The 15,431-nt window shown below is 40.7% G+C and overlaps 1 protein-coding gene across 16 annotated transcripts in view; it reads left to right on the top strand.

Moving 5' to 3' along the window:
• The window catches only part of ANKS1B (ankyrin repeat and sterile alpha motif domain containing 1B), an 839,347-nt gene that overhangs the window by 793,839 nt on the left and 30,077 nt on the right, over positions 1–15,431 (top strand). For all 16 annotated transcript variants that reach the window (XM_036299864.1, XM_036299863.1, XM_036299862.1 and 13 more), the window contains 2 exons: positions 1,220–1,348; positions 3,444–3,515. In XM_036299864.1, coding sequence (XP_036155757.1) covers positions 1,220–1,348; positions 3,444–3,515 — 201 coding nt within the window. The remainder of the gene's footprint in view (positions 1–1,219; positions 1,349–3,443; positions 3,516–15,431) is intronic.

The following is a 15,431-nucleotide window of genomic DNA, read 5'->3' as shown; positions in this document are numbered from 1 at the left end:
CCTAAGAAAGGTAATTTCTCATAATTCTATAAGACCAGTCAAATCCAGTTTAGGAAAGAGTGGCTTTGGAAATCTACCTACCGTCTAGTTTTAATTATGTCTATTTGAGAAGAAAGAACAGAATTTTGAAAAATCAGAATTTTGGCCAGGGGAAAGAATAAGAAATCTCCCATGTGTAATATCTAAATCAGACTAGAGCCCAGAAAAGACCTGCCAACACAGGCCTTCGACTTTATAGATCTCACACTAAACTGTATTCAAGCAGACTGGGTTTTATTGCGTTTTGCTTCATTGAGCTTCACGGATGTTGTATTTTTTTTTTTTCAAACGAAAGGCAAAAAGATTACGACTAAAATAAAAAATAAAGATCGCGACTGTCTTTATTGTAATACTCACCTGATTGCTGTGATCTGGGATCGAACCTGCAGTATCTCCGAGGTATGCCAAAGCAATAAAGCAGGCTGAGGCTAACCTCGTGGAAAATGATACGTCAAATGATGGGTCTGCCCTAGTGGGCATGTGTGTTATATGATAGCCCAGCATATGCATATATGCTTGTATTTGTGAGCCAGGATCTTCAATTACATGCATATGCACATATGACCAAACATGGCATTGTAATGCCCACAACAATCACAGTGGCATTATATCAATGCAAATGAAGTCAGGAGAGAAACGAGTTGTCATCCATTAGTAAATCTTTCTTCTAAAATGTTGTTTAGCATCACATACAGCCTTTTCTCCACAGATAAAATTATTCAAAGGACATGGTACCTGTCATATTTGGGAACTGATATTTATGGAACTGAATATTCTGCACATACAGGCAATTCAAACTAAAAATTTCAAACAGTCAGGTTTAAAAACGGAAAACTCTTTCAAAGATTAGGCATTCTTTCCCTTGTAACAGAAAAGTATGAATTAGTAAACCACTTATGAATATCTTAAAGACCTTTAAGTTTAAATTATTTAGCTTACAGTGTCATTCTAACAATAGAATAACTCAAGTTCTTTCACACCTCAAAAATTAGCTCAGCTTTGGGAAATATGCTAATACATATAAAACCATAATAAACAGTGGAAGTGTTTATATACATATAACACATGCAAATTTATTTGCACATGTGCAGCACCTGTGTATATGATGAACTCAGGCTAGCCACAGGGAATGAACTTTGCCGACTGCTCATATTACCTCTGGAATAAATGTGATTTTCAGACAGGAGACTGGGGAGAACCTTCCATTACCTTGCGCCCTCCAAATGAAGCTACGGCCTCAACTCCAGTTCAGTATTGGCAGCACCACCCAGAAAAGCTCATCTTCCAGTCATGTGATTACAAAGCTTTTGTAAGTTACCTTGAATTCAGTATTTGGGTCTGAGTAGAGATAGTGGGTATATTTCTGGCTTCTTTATTTTATATTGAAAATATACCAAAATGCCCATCTTCCTAAAATGACCTCCCCAAATACATAGAGCTTTATAACCCTTTTAATTGTAGAAGCTTACGATTCGTTTTCCCTTCTTATATAATTGCATATTTTAAATAAAATGTACACTGAAATCTTAAAATGGAAATGAGTATCAATGTAGCACATATAGACATCTCCATTCACCAGTGGTCTCAAAACATGGGATCTACCGCCTTATAAAAATTCCAACCTCTCCTCATTGTTATCAGTAGGATTATATTACTAAGGATTTTTTAATAGGAGAGGGAATCAAGCTTAGCTGAGAATTGTGAGTAATCTGAACGGGTAATTGATCAAAAGATACCATAGGTTTGGGGGCAGGTGGTTGTCATGACTACAGCAGGAAACATAGCTGAACCCTCAGCAGCGCATTGAAACTGCCTCGCAAGTGTTTCAATTAGGACAAACTTTCCTGATACCTTAAAAGATAAGGATTTCACCGAGATCGTTTTTTCCTTAATTAAGATGTGGGCGTTCTGGTTTTCTCGAGCAGTTTAGGCTTTTTTTTTTTTTCCACTTGGTGTTATCTGCACCTCTTTTACTGCTTGCTTATCTTGAAACATGGGATTTATTTCAGTAGTCATTTCCCAAAATCTGTAGGAGTGAAATGCCCCCTTCTTCCTCCAAATCCTGGAGACTTTCTGAACATGCCTTCTTCAGAGCCTTTGACCACGCTGTGCCCCTGCCCATCCTCTGCTCGTCGGGACTTCCCAGGCGGCAGGACTGGTTGCCAATCCTGTTTTTAGAGAGTGCCAGGGTCTCCTCAGTCATGTCAGGAAAATAATTACCTTAATTCACTTAAAACAAAACACACCTAGAGCTCTTTTTTTTTTTTTTTTCTGAAGGAAATTAGAGAAGGAAAAATGACAGATGGAAAGAACCCTACTGAAGCTTCAAAAAGTTGAGGAGTGCCCTAGCTGGTTTGGCTCAGTGAATAGAACATTGGCTTGCAGACTGAAGGATCCCGGGTTCGATCCCAGCCAAGGGCATGTTCTTTGGTTGCAGGCTCCATCCCTGTCCCTGGTTGGGGCATATGCGGGAGGCAACCAATCGATGTATCTCTCTCATATCAATGCTTCTCTCTCTGTGTCTCTCCCCCTCCCTTCCACTCTCTAAATATCAATGGAAAAATATCCTCAGGTGAGGATTAACAACAACAACAACAAAATTAGTTGAGGAGTCCCTTGATAGCAAGGGGAAATAAACATTTTGCTAACATAGACGTGTTTGCTCCAGCTAGAACCTGGGGCGTGGTGGTGTTTTGTACTAAGGCAGTATGGGATCCCATCACCTAAGATCTAAGTGGTTGGTGATTCCAGGAAGAGAGCTTCCCAGCCTTCTGGTACCCCATTCAGCCTTCCACTGTTCATCTGCACCAGGGCCCCCTCCGTGGTTGAACAACCGAGGTGACACTGTCCCTCCCCACAGGCTCCCATCCCCTTCTCAGGTGGGTCAACCATCAGAGGCCACACAGCTGTGAAGGAAAGGGTCCAAAATAGGCATCTCTGCCTTGGGACAGCCTAACATTAATTACCTAAGCAGCCGACTAAGCCCAAATGGGGTGCCTGTGGCTCAGCTCCTCAGCTGTCTCATACAACCCTGTAATTACATAGACGGCAGCATGATTTATTTTTGCAGACATTGCTGCTTCAAAAAAAAACACAGGGAAAACATTTTTAGATGCCCCCATTTTGCAGTTAAATATGATGTGAAAGATGGCGTCTTTAGAGAATGCTGCAGTTTTATTATAAAGAGCAGTTTACAGCTTTCGGAACTGTAGTTAACTCCGCTGTGTCCTCTCTACAGAAGTCTTGATTCGTTAGGATTAGTTACTGTTCCTTCTTAAAAGTTGTGCACGTGCACCAACGCACAGCCAGGAAAGCTAGCCAATGGTACTTTCACACTGTGTTTTTAAATCGCTGCTCATATTTGTACTTATAAGTCATTGGATTTTTGTGTGTGTGTGTTTTAGTATTTAGGTTCTATGCTGATTAAAGAGCTCAGGGGGACAGAATCAACCCAAGATGCTTGTGCAAAAATGCGGGTAAGTTTGCCAAACAATTTTATTTCTAATCACTGAAATACTAAATACTGGGTATGGATGCAAATTGCCACTTTTCACATTATTATTTTCTTCATCTGTTGGTCTGCTGAGTCACACTGGTGTTACATGAGAAGGTGTTCGGGCCTTGTTCATGTTTATACTTGAGTTCATCTCGTTATAGTTTGAGTTGATGTCTTTTTGATATATTTATATGTATGACATTTACACTTAAAGATCTAAAACAAATTGTATATACATGGATCATTGTCCATATTAGGAGAAAAAAATGATCTTTAGTTTATTACAAGAAAATGTTTTCAGCACCCACTTGACAGTCTACGTACTGATTTTCTGAAAAGGCTGCCAATTAACTAAAATTTATCAAACTCAGAAGTACTGGGAACATGTTCTATAAAGCTAATATTCTTTATGAGGCTTCTTAATTATTATTTTTAAGTATAAGAAACACATTCAACTCTGCATTGAATCATATAATAACAGTGAATGTTGACAGAACTGGCCATTCCAGACATCTGTTATTGGTGGCCGCAGGATTCCTTGGAGTCTGTACCAGCCAATCCAACTCTCACACTGCAGAACCACACTAGCTCTTTCTTCCGAGAGTCCCTTAGTCTTGCTTCCTCCATAGCAGATGGATAGGGGTTAGAGCAATAGCTGACTGACAGTACAAATTAAGAATATTGGACTTATTCCACGTAGCAACTAACCGGAGTCAGATTTAACATCATTATTGAGTGAACCCTAACTTTTATTTTCGGCCAGATACCTTGTCATCTATTTTATATGAGCAGCTTTTGGTAGGAGTTACTTAAAAGCATATAATTGAACTAAAAACAGATATGAAGGTAATATGTAATACCCATTGCTCATGGAAAGCTAAAGGTGAGTGAGTCTTCATGAAATTGAGACCTCAGCATGTGATCGCTGATCTAATATTTTGACCAATTCAGTAGCAGATAGCCTGAAACAGTCTTCTTTCTACTTGATGCAGAAGTTACATGTAAATTGTCAGCATCAGTGAGCCTTTATTACAGGGACTGTGTTTATGAAAAAAGCTCTGGTATGTTCTAGGAACTCTAAGTCTAGTTTGGTTGCTGCTGACCTGGCTCATGAGTCACTTTTTAGTCATTATCATAACTGCTAACATTTACTGCGTAGTTACAATGTGCCCATCTCTGTGCTGAGTCCTGATGTTCATCTTATTTCATCTTTATCACACCCCTATAAGAGAGTACGACTATTATCCCCATTATACAGGTGAAGAAACTGAGGCTTAGAGCATGCATGACAAACTCAAAGGCCCACACGGGCCAAATAAACAAGGTTTAAGTTTATGTGGGCCACACAAAAACAAGAGCTTCAGTTTTCATAGAAACGAAGTTTTATTTCGATAGAGACATGCTGAATACAAAGGGCTGAAATAAATGAGTAATCATCAACATAAAATAATAGAACATTTTAATAAAAATTAATATTTTTTTCTTGAACATTCACTTAGCAGACACTGAATAACTTTGCACACATTAATAAGTATAACACAAATAAACCTATTTTCCTTGTTCTCCGAAAGCAAAATATTTCCTGTTGTGCACACCAAACAAGTCAGTCCAAGACTAATGACGTGGCAATTGCCTGCTAAAATATTCGCTGCTAGTATTAGTGGAGAGAAATGGTGCGCCTGCGCATAAGGCGTGTAAGGGAAATGAATGCAACACGATAATAGTAATCAGTCATTAGCGAACATTGTAGTTTGTTATTAATAATTATGTATACAAGATATTGTAAAAGTTAAGTTACGAAATTTTTATTAAAACATTTCTTACATACCGTTATATTGGCTGGGCCACAAAAATATTCCTTGTGGGCCAAATGCGGCCCACAGGCTGTAAGTTTGACAGGCTTGGTTTATAGAGTTACATAACTGACCCCAGGTCACACAGTGAAGAATTTGCCCACTGGAACTAGGACTCAGATCCATCTGACCCCAGAGCCCAAGCATTTATTATGTTCTCCAACTTCTCCTGGGCCTCATTTTCTGTTCTCAGAAAATGAGAACATTGGACGAGAAGCCCTTCAGGGTTCCTCCTGGTTTTATAATTCTGGAAAACCTGTATTCTAAATATATATCATCTAAATGATGTCACCAGGGCACAAAAAGAAAATGGGAGTGTTTTTCAATCATCAAGCCCTGTAATGATGTTAGCGCTCTTCGTGAACATACCTAAGAAATTAACTTGGCATTTCTGATTTCATACGCTTAACTCAATTATCTGAGTCCAGCTACTTCAATGCTATAATCAGCATAAATAGTGGGTAGAGCTCATAGCACCATTTAACATACACCCGATCTGTGATTTGAATTTCAGTCAATTTCTTGAAATTAAGTGGGTCTGAAATTTCATTCCGCTAAGCAATGGCAAAGCCATTTTAATAGTCTCAGTGGAGAATAATTTTGTTAAATACTTGTCTGTTGCTTAAAATGAAACTGAAAAGGCTGCCGATTTACAGGCCGTTCTTCTTTAGGGCGTTCTTCTGGTTTGCTGCTCTAGGTGGTTATTTTGAGTGGTTTACATGAAAATGGGAGCTTTATTGCTTCTTAGAGTATCTCAAACCCTTATTTCCCCATCTTGATTGAATAAGTATCAATCAGCCTTTGATACGGGAGCTAAAGTTGCACTCCCTGGATTCACCAGAGCCTTTCAAAATCAGAAGCGCGGATTGATGCTATCAGGGACTACTGGGTTGTGAATTAGAACTCTCGCCAACTAAAAATGGTGTGGATCTCACCGTGCAGTTAATTCTCAGGTTGAACCTCAAGTTGCTGTTTTCTCTGTTTTCTGGCCGTTCAGCTCAAAGTCCCAGTACAATCAGTCTCCCTAGGGGAAATACTTTAGGACACAGATGATGTACAGTAAGCTCTTTAGACCAAAGTATTGTAGATTCAAACTTTACCTGGCTTACTCTCTAAATTGAAAAAAAAAGAAGTTTTCAATTCAGCAGTATGCATTGTAGCTGAAATTGAAATTTCTGTCCCAGGAAGAAGTAAATCACTGTGGGTCCTTGTTCTGAGAAATGTTTCATTATATGCAGTTTGATAAACATAACTAAGATTTGGCTCCTGCTCTCACTGGACCTAGTGGAGGAGTCTACCATGTTATCATTTAATTACCCCAGAGTAGCAGAAGTATTGCCGTAGAGGTATCTTCATGTTGCCACAGCCTGATGGATTGTCATAGATCAGTGGTCGGCAAATGGTGGCTCGCGAGCCACATGCGGCTCTTTGGCCCCGTGGCACGGGCCACGAAGTTTCAATCGCACTGTACATGCGCGCCCGCACGTGGTATTTTGTGGAAGAGCCACACTCAAGGGGCCAGTTTGCCGACCACTGTCATAGATGATCCCAAAAATGACATGCAGGTATGGTCTCCTAAATCAGTTTATAGGGACTAATAACAGTTAACACTTGAGGTCTCTATGCCAGGCCCTACACAAATGATTATGTGCATTAATTCATCATGAGGTAAGTATTGCTATTGTCCCCACTTCACATATGGGGAAACAAGGGCCAAGGAAAGTTAAGTACATTACCCAGGGTTACCCAGCCAACAAGTGGTAGAGCCAGGACTTGAACCTAGACAGTCTAACTCCACCACGCACACTCCGAACCCCAGACTGTACCAGCTCTCTAATGAGCCAGTCAGTACAACGCTTATTGCTCTGAGTTTTAAAATATTTGAAAAGATATGGATCATTTTTATTGATAAAGAAATAGCTTTCCCTGGTCACTGTGGCTCAGTTGGTTGAGCATCTTCCTCTGCACTGAAAGGTCACTTGTTCGATTCCCAGACAGGGCACATACCCAGATGGTGGGTTCAAACCCCATCAAGGTGCATATGGGAGGCGAGCGGCCAATGTTTCTTGCCCTCTCCCTCTTCCCCTCTCCCTCTCTCTCCCTCTCCGTCTCCCCCCTTCCTCTTTCTCTGAAATCAATAAAAACATATTTTTTAAAAGAAATCACTTTAGAAACCCTCAAAGAACCTATAAGATTAGCACCGGCTAAATTAAACCATTTAGGTATAGACATATGTAGTAAGTTGGGCTATATTCTAATGCAGCCGTGGGCAAACTACGGCCCGCGGGCCAGATGCAGCCCGTTTGAAATGAACAAAACTATTGAAATAAAAGACCGTACCCTTTTATGTAATGATGTTTACTTTGAATTTATATTAGTTCACACAAACACTCCATCCATGCTTTTGTTCTGGCCCTCCGGTCCAGTTTAAGAACCCATTGTAGCCCTCGAGTCAAAAAGTTTGCCCACCCCTGTTCTAATGTGTTAACATAAATAAAAATTGCAAGAGAGTTTTTATTGCATCCATAGAGACTGGAACATGTTTTTTCCACAACACTCACTTTAACACATTCACTTTGCCCCAGCAGAAACAAAACAGTTTTCTCTTCTCAGAGTAATTTGGAATGTTTGATAGTCACAGTTGGTTAATTTCTAAGTTTATCTAAACCTTTTTATTCATCCTTAGGGTCCCTTCCAATTCTAAAATAAAGTTAATTCTACACTAATCTTCCTGGTGTTTTACTATACACCTATTATTTCAATTAAAACTATGCTGTAGTACACTAACATGTGTGAGATAGTAGTAATTCACTTCATTCTATAATATGGAATCACTTCTCTGTTCATTCAGGTTATCCAGTCTTTTTCCTCTTCAGACCATCTTGAGATTTTTTTAAATAGACTTTATTTTTTATAGCAGTTTTAGGTTAAGAAAATTTGAGCATAAAGCACAGAGAGTTATCATATATACACTCTCCTTCTACCCCTCTCCTCACAGTTGCCCTCATTACTGACATCTTGCATTGGTGTGGTGCATTTGTCACAATTATGAACCAATATTGATATGTTATTATTAACTAAAGTCTGTGGTTTACATTCAAGTTCACTATTTATGTTATACAGTGTGTGGGTATGTCATACATGCATAATGTCATTTATCCAGCATCATAATATCATACAGAAAATTTCACACCCTGCAAATCCCCTATGCTCCTGCTATTCATCTCTTTTCTCTCCTGCCCCCCCCCTAACCACTCACCTTTGTACTGTCTCTGTAGTTTTGCCTTTTCCAGAATCTCATAGTTGAAATTATACTGGCTTCTTTCACTTAACAATATGCTTTTAAGGTTCCTCCATGTCTTTTGTGACTTGATAGCTCATTTTTACTTTGTCACTGAGTAGTATTCATTGTATGGACATACCACAGTTTGTTTACCCAATAACTTATTGAAGGCCATCTCAGTGGCATCCGGGTTTTGGCAATTATGAATAGTACTGCTATAAACATGTGTATGCAGGTTTTCATCTTAAGATTATTTTTCTCCTAGATTCAAACTCTAAATAATGCTCCTCTTAAAATTATCTTCTGAACTGTGTCTTGCAAAGAAGAGTCAATAGGAACTTGCATTAACACCTGATAATTTTTTAAGTAAAATTGCAATCTTTGCCTTCCCTTTTAGAGTTTTCTTTAAAAGCCTAAGAGATTGGCTATGCCTTGATATTGAGGCACACTTTTAAGAAGAATGGTTTCTATGAATGATATATTTTGCCCCTTAATTGTACAATTGGCTGCTTCTTTCTTTTACCATGACAGCTTTGGAGACATTTACACATAAAATTAAAATCTAAAAACATTAAGGTATTTATTTTAATCTGAACATAGTTGTTTAGTGATGCCTTTTATGTTACTGGTTGGGTTTTCCAGCTCAATTGGTGCTTGGAGACAGTCTTCATTTCTGAAAGGATTTCTGAGAGGAAGCGTCAGCTGTGGGACCCTGAATACGATGCCCTCTAACGTGTTCTCCAGATCACAGGACCTTCCCTCCATCACACCTCACCACCTCACACCATATAGGCAGACCTGGTTTTATTCCACTTCACAGATGTTGCGTTTTTGGGGGTTTTTTTTTACAAATTGAAGGCAAGACCCTCCACCAACAAAAAGATCAGGATTCACTTTATTGTGGTGATCTGGAACTGAACCCAAAGTATCTCCAAGGTCTGCCTGTACAATATAAGGTTACTCATGCCCGTGCCCCTTACAAGGCAGGAACTGTGGATATTGTATCCCCTGGGCCTGCTGTATAATAACTGTCTTATGAGGTGGTTGTGATGGTTCAATAAAGGAATGCCTGTATGTAAGGGGTCTCAAAACAAGTTGACCTCTTCCACCAAATGTTTGAGAAACAAATACGTTGATGGATAGATTTGCTTTGGATTACTTCATTTGTTTTTCTCCAACTATAATGCCAGTATCCCAGTCATTGCTTTGGTTTTCTTTCTACACAACTTATAAGGGAGTATTCAAAACTTATTTCCAGTTGTTAGAGGCCATTGCCAAAAGGGGAAAAAATGAAGAGAAATTGTAGATACTTAGTGTATGTAATTTTGCAGTTCTATACTTTGAGGTGGTAATTTGTCCTTAAATCAATTGGGAGTTGCCTCTTTTAAATAATGTGTCTACAGAACTGAACTTTACAAAGCAGTAAGTTCATTGCTTTGGCCTTTCAGCACCTCTTTGGTATGAGTAGCTCCCACTTCTAAGATTCCAAGAGGCACAATGTTCAGTGAAAGGAGGGATTTGCTGTGGCCAGAGGACGTTCTATTCCATTTTGCTTCCTGAGACTTACATATACCCCAACCCCCAACCCTAAATTTTGCCCCAGGGCTTAATTGTCACTAATATGCAGGACTCTATCACTTCCCTCATTAAATATGTTATTAGGAAACATCTGCTTCTGTAAGAGGTAGGCCATGGTATTTCATGTAATACTCTCTGAAACATGATATTCTCTGATCCCATAGTTGATGGTTAGTCTTGTTCACAGGTATTTGTACTCAAGGAAATTTCTCTCTTAAAAAAGAAAGAAAAAGAAATACCTATTTTTAATGCAATAAAGTAGAAATCTGCCTTCCTGGTGTAAGGAAGGAAATATTTTAAAATTATTTTAAAGTCAGGAATAAACAAATCTCCCAGGGGATTTCGGTTTTAGAACCATTATTTCCCAAAGGGCTTAGTTTTACCATAGTTCAGACTTCTTGTTGACTCTGTTCCCCTTATATGATTTTTAAACTTTCTGGAAGCAATTCTAGAGTTGAATTTTCCAATATATAGATTTCCAAATAGCTGTCTGTGCTGTAGTTGAAGTGTGAAGAATCTTTCTTTTCTTTTCTTTTTAAGACTTTTTTTCTATACTTATAAGGAAACTAATGGTGGAGAATGGATCGGAAAGCTTGAAAAAGTTAAATTTTAGAATTAGATGAAATGTTAAAGTAAGACCCCTTTTTCTTAGAAGAGATTCAAATTAAAGTTGTGTCCAGTTCTTCTGTCCTTGTACAAACCCCTCAAATCCTTTCTATGAGGAATTGTCATTTTTAGAAATAATTTCAGGGACTACTTCTTAGGAACCAGCTGGGAAAAACTTATAAACAACGTTTTTTAAAGTCTCTGTTGCCCAAGTTTCGAGGAAGAATCAAATATTTTATCTTTCACTCTCTCCCAAATACTACACAAGTCATGTGAATACAGATCTAAGCCCACAGATGTGTGTGTGTGTGTGTGTGTGTGGCGCGTGCGCGCGCGCGAGCATTAAAATAGCACTACACATAAAGACACATCCACACTTCTAACTCTTTATTGCTGAGCTTTGGTTATGTATACTTTTTGCTCTTCATATCCTAGTTCTTTCTTTTTTATTTTTGTTTTTATTGCTCTTATTAATGACTTTTCTCCCATATAATTCCCACTCCTGTCTTTAATTCCCACTTGTCTTAAACTCTCTTTCTGGATGTGTTGAGTCACTTGTCATTGGTCCAGGTGTATTGCTCTGCTGAATGTTCATTGTTGCAACCACCATTTCCCTGCCATCCTAGCTTGTAGCACAGAGATTATTCAGTTACGCTCACAGATTTTTATTTGACTTGTGTTTTCTTTCACCAGTGGGGTGCTGTGCTTTAGAAAGCTAAGTGAAAGCGTTCATTCTCAGAATGACAGTAGTAGCTAAAATCTGTTGGTGTTCACTCATGCCAAGCACTGAATTATGTAATCCTCACAACAGCTCTATAAAGTAGATTCTCTATTACAGCCGTGGGCAAACTACGGCCGTTTGAAATGAATAAAACAAACAAAAAAAAAGACCATACCCTTTTATGTAATGATGTTTACTTTGAATTTATATTAGTTCACACAAACACCCCACCTATGCTTTTGTTCCAGCCCTCCCGTCCAGTTTAAGAACCCATTGTGGCCCTCGAGTCAAAAAGTTTGCCCACCCCTGCTCTATTAACATACCCATTTTACCAATGAAGTAACTAAGGCAGAGAGGTTAAATACCTAGCCACACAGCTCAGAAGGGGTGGAGCTTAGACAGGAAACCAAACATGCCCTCCTGATTCACTGCACTACAGTGCCTCCTGGAGGAAGGAGCTTATCAGTGGGTCCCTTTTTAAATTCAAGATGATCACACACACACACACACACACACACACACACACACACACATTCTTTAGTTGTACTTACAAGTGATGGGTTGAAAAGTCATTGGGGTTTTTTCCCCCACATAAATACAATTGGCTTTTTTAACTTTAAAAAAATCATCAATTTTTAAAACTTTACATTTTCTAATTACAAAAGCAACACATGGTCACTATTACCCAATTTTAAAGTAGAGATACAGAAAGGAGAAATAAAAACCACTGTAAATGTACCACTGAGAGGTGGTAAACACCTTGTTCACATGTAAATCCCCAGACCGATTATTTGTAGGCATTTGTAGGCATCACTTTTCTACAAAAAAATAGAAATACTCTGTGTGTTGTTTTATAATCTTTTTTAAACACAACAATATAATTTGAAATATTTTTATTTTAATGAATATTCAACCCCAATATTAATTGTGGTCGCTGGTCAGTATTCCAGTTTATCACTGAACCAAACTTATTTAACCAGTTCTTCTCGTTAGGTCATTTCCCATTTTTTCAAATTGTAGCCAATACTGTGGGTAATGTCCCCATACCTAACTCTTTCAAAACTGGTCTGATTGTGTCCTTAGAATAAGCCACTAAATGTAGAATAGGTGGTTCAGCGGGTATACACATCCGGAGACTGGGTAAGAGTGGCCAGGTTGCCTTCCAAAAAGCTTGTCCCAGTTCAGACCCCCAGAAGCAGGACCTGGAAACGTGTTGACGTTTGCTTGTCACATGTCACAGGGGCAAACACTTAATATCTCGGATGTGCTCCTGGGGAGGGAGAGCGGGGGAACTTTCATGAGAAAACTGTACATCTTCAGCATGACCCCTGGGCTTATGGGCTCTGTCTGACCGACATCTATCCTAGACGTAATTCTACAGTCTGTCTTTATGAAGAACATTTTATACTTTCACAGCCCTTGAGAGATCGTGGAAGAATTCAATAACTCTTAATTGCTCTGAAGACCGAGAGCTGCAGTTGAGTGCTAACTAAGGGTTTTTGGAAATCACTTGTCAAGTGGAGAATAGTGTGTTTTGATAAATTAACTTCTCTCTGACTTAATGTAGGACGCAGTTTACCTGCACAGCAGCAGAGAGCGGTTCTGACAGTGACTTCCCATCAAACTCATCAACTGCATTTTTAGAGCAGAAGTTCTCAAAGTGTGGTCCCCAGACTAACGGCATCTGGAAATGCGTTAGAAATACAGGATCCGCTCGGCCAGAGTGGCTTAGTTGGTTGAGAGTTGTCCCATGCACCAGGAGGTTGCTGGTTCCATTCCATGTCAGGGTTGGATTCCTGGTCAGGGCACATGCCCGGGTTGATGGTTTGATCCCCAGTAGGGGCCTTGCAGGGCACAACCAATCAATGTTTTCATCCCTCCTTCTCTGAAATCAATAAAAACGTATTTTTAGCCCTAACTAGTTTTGCTCAGTGGGTAGAGTGTCAGCCTGTGGACTAACGGGTCTCGGGTTTTATTCCGGTCAAGGGACATACCTCGGTTTCAGGCCATAGGAACCCTGATACAAAGGCTGGGCGAACACGGCCCCAGTCAGGGCACATGTAGGAGGCAGCCAATCGATGTGTCTCTCTCACATCAAAGTTTGTGTCTCTCCCCCTCTCTACCACTCTAAAATTCAATGGAAAAATATTCTCAGGTGAGTATCAACAACAAAAAATACCATCTATAATAATAATAAAAGCATAATATACTAATTAGACCGGACGAGCTACCGGACAAAGCTGCCGCAGCAGGGGCCAAGGCAGAGGCAGCCACTGTGGCTGCAGGGGCCAAGCCCCTTGCACAAATTTCGTTCATCGTTTTTTTATAAATAGACTAGAGGCCTGGTGCACAAAATTCATGCATAGGTAGGGTCCCTAGGCCTGGCCAGCTATCAGGGCCGATCAGGGCCTTCCTTCCCCTGGCTGCTGGCTGGGGCCTTCCTCCCTTCTGCACCACCCCTGGTGGTCAGCACACATCATAGCAAGCGGTCAAACTCTTGATCGGTCAAACTCCCGAGGGGACGATTTATATATTAGCCTTTTATTATATAGGATAGATAAATAGATAGATGAAAGAAAGAGAGAGAGAGAGAGGGGGAGAGAGAGAGAGAGAGAGAGAGAGAGAGAGAGAGAGAGAGAGGAGGAGGAGGAGGAGGAGGAGGAGGAGGAGGAGGAGGAGGAGAAAGAAAGAAAGAAAGAAAGAAAGAAAGAAAGAAAGAAAGAAAGAAAGAAAGAAAGAAAGAAAGAAAAGGGAAAGGGAAGGAAAAGGAAAGGAAAAAGGAAAGGAAAAAAAAGGAAAAAGGAAAAAGGAAAGGGGAAAAAGGAAAGGGGAAAAAGGAAAGGGGAAAAAGGAAAGGGGAAAAAGGAAAGGGGAAAAAGGGAAGGGAAGGGAAGGGAAGGGAAGGGAAGGGAAGGGAAGGGAAGGGAAGGGAAGGGAAGGAAAGGATCTTAGGCCTTACCTCAGACTTACTGTCTGTCCGTTTGGGCTGCTGTAACAAAAATACCATACACAGGGAGAAATTTACTCCCCACAGCTCTGGAGGCTGGGAAGTCCAGGGTCAGGGAGCTGGCAGATCAGTGTCTGGTGAGAGCTCTCTTCCTGCTTCCTAGAGAGCGGTCTTTTTACTGCATCCTCAAATGGCAGGAGCAGCAGGGGAGCTCCGTGGGGAATCAGGAGGGCCCACCCGCATGTCTCATCACCTCCCAAAGGCCCCACCTCCCAGGACTATCACATTGGGTGTTAGAATTCAACATGAATTTTGGTGAGACAACTATTCAGCCCATAGTCTGTTATTTACCGAGCCCTCCACGGGATTCAAAGGCACTGGAGAGATCGGGCACCACGGCCTTGGTCCACTGGGCACCCAGTGAGGCTGCTGATAGACAGGCTGCCCTGGGAGGATCCCTCTGCCACGGTGCCTGCAAACAGCTGCAGGAAAGGAGACAGAGGCATGGCTCTGTGCTGTGCCAGATTTGGCCCGGATGTGAGTTCCTCTGGGGGACAGCAGCCGTGTCTAAGGCCGGAGGAGCAGTTCGCATGGCTGCTTGCCCACAGTCTGTTCATGTCACATGGTCTCCCACAGGCTCTGCGTTCGCCCAGCCTCTGCTTCAGAGTTCCTGTGGCCAGAAAAGCCCTTGAGAGGTCATTTAGCTGGTTTCCCAGACAAAGGAGACTTACCCCTGAGTCATGAGTGCCAGGTAAATGCCCAAACTATCTCTAAGACAGCGGTCGCCAACCAGTGGACCACTGGTGGTCCGTGAGGTCCGAAAGGTGGGCGACCGCTGCTCTAAGACCTCCCGAGGGAGAAGCTTCCCAGCTGCCCTCCCAGGAGGTCTTTCCTCATCTCAGCGCTCC

Source organism: Myotis myotis, unplaced genomic scaffold, assembly GCF_014108235.1.
Source record: "Myotis myotis isolate mMyoMyo1 unplaced genomic scaffold, mMyoMyo1.p scaffold_m19_p_3, whole genome shotgun sequence".
NCBI lineage: Eukaryota > Metazoa > Chordata > Mammalia > Chiroptera > Vespertilionidae > Myotis > Myotis myotis.
The sequence above is the reverse complement of the archived record's forward strand: the minus strand, read 5'-3'. Positions and strand labels throughout refer to the sequence as shown.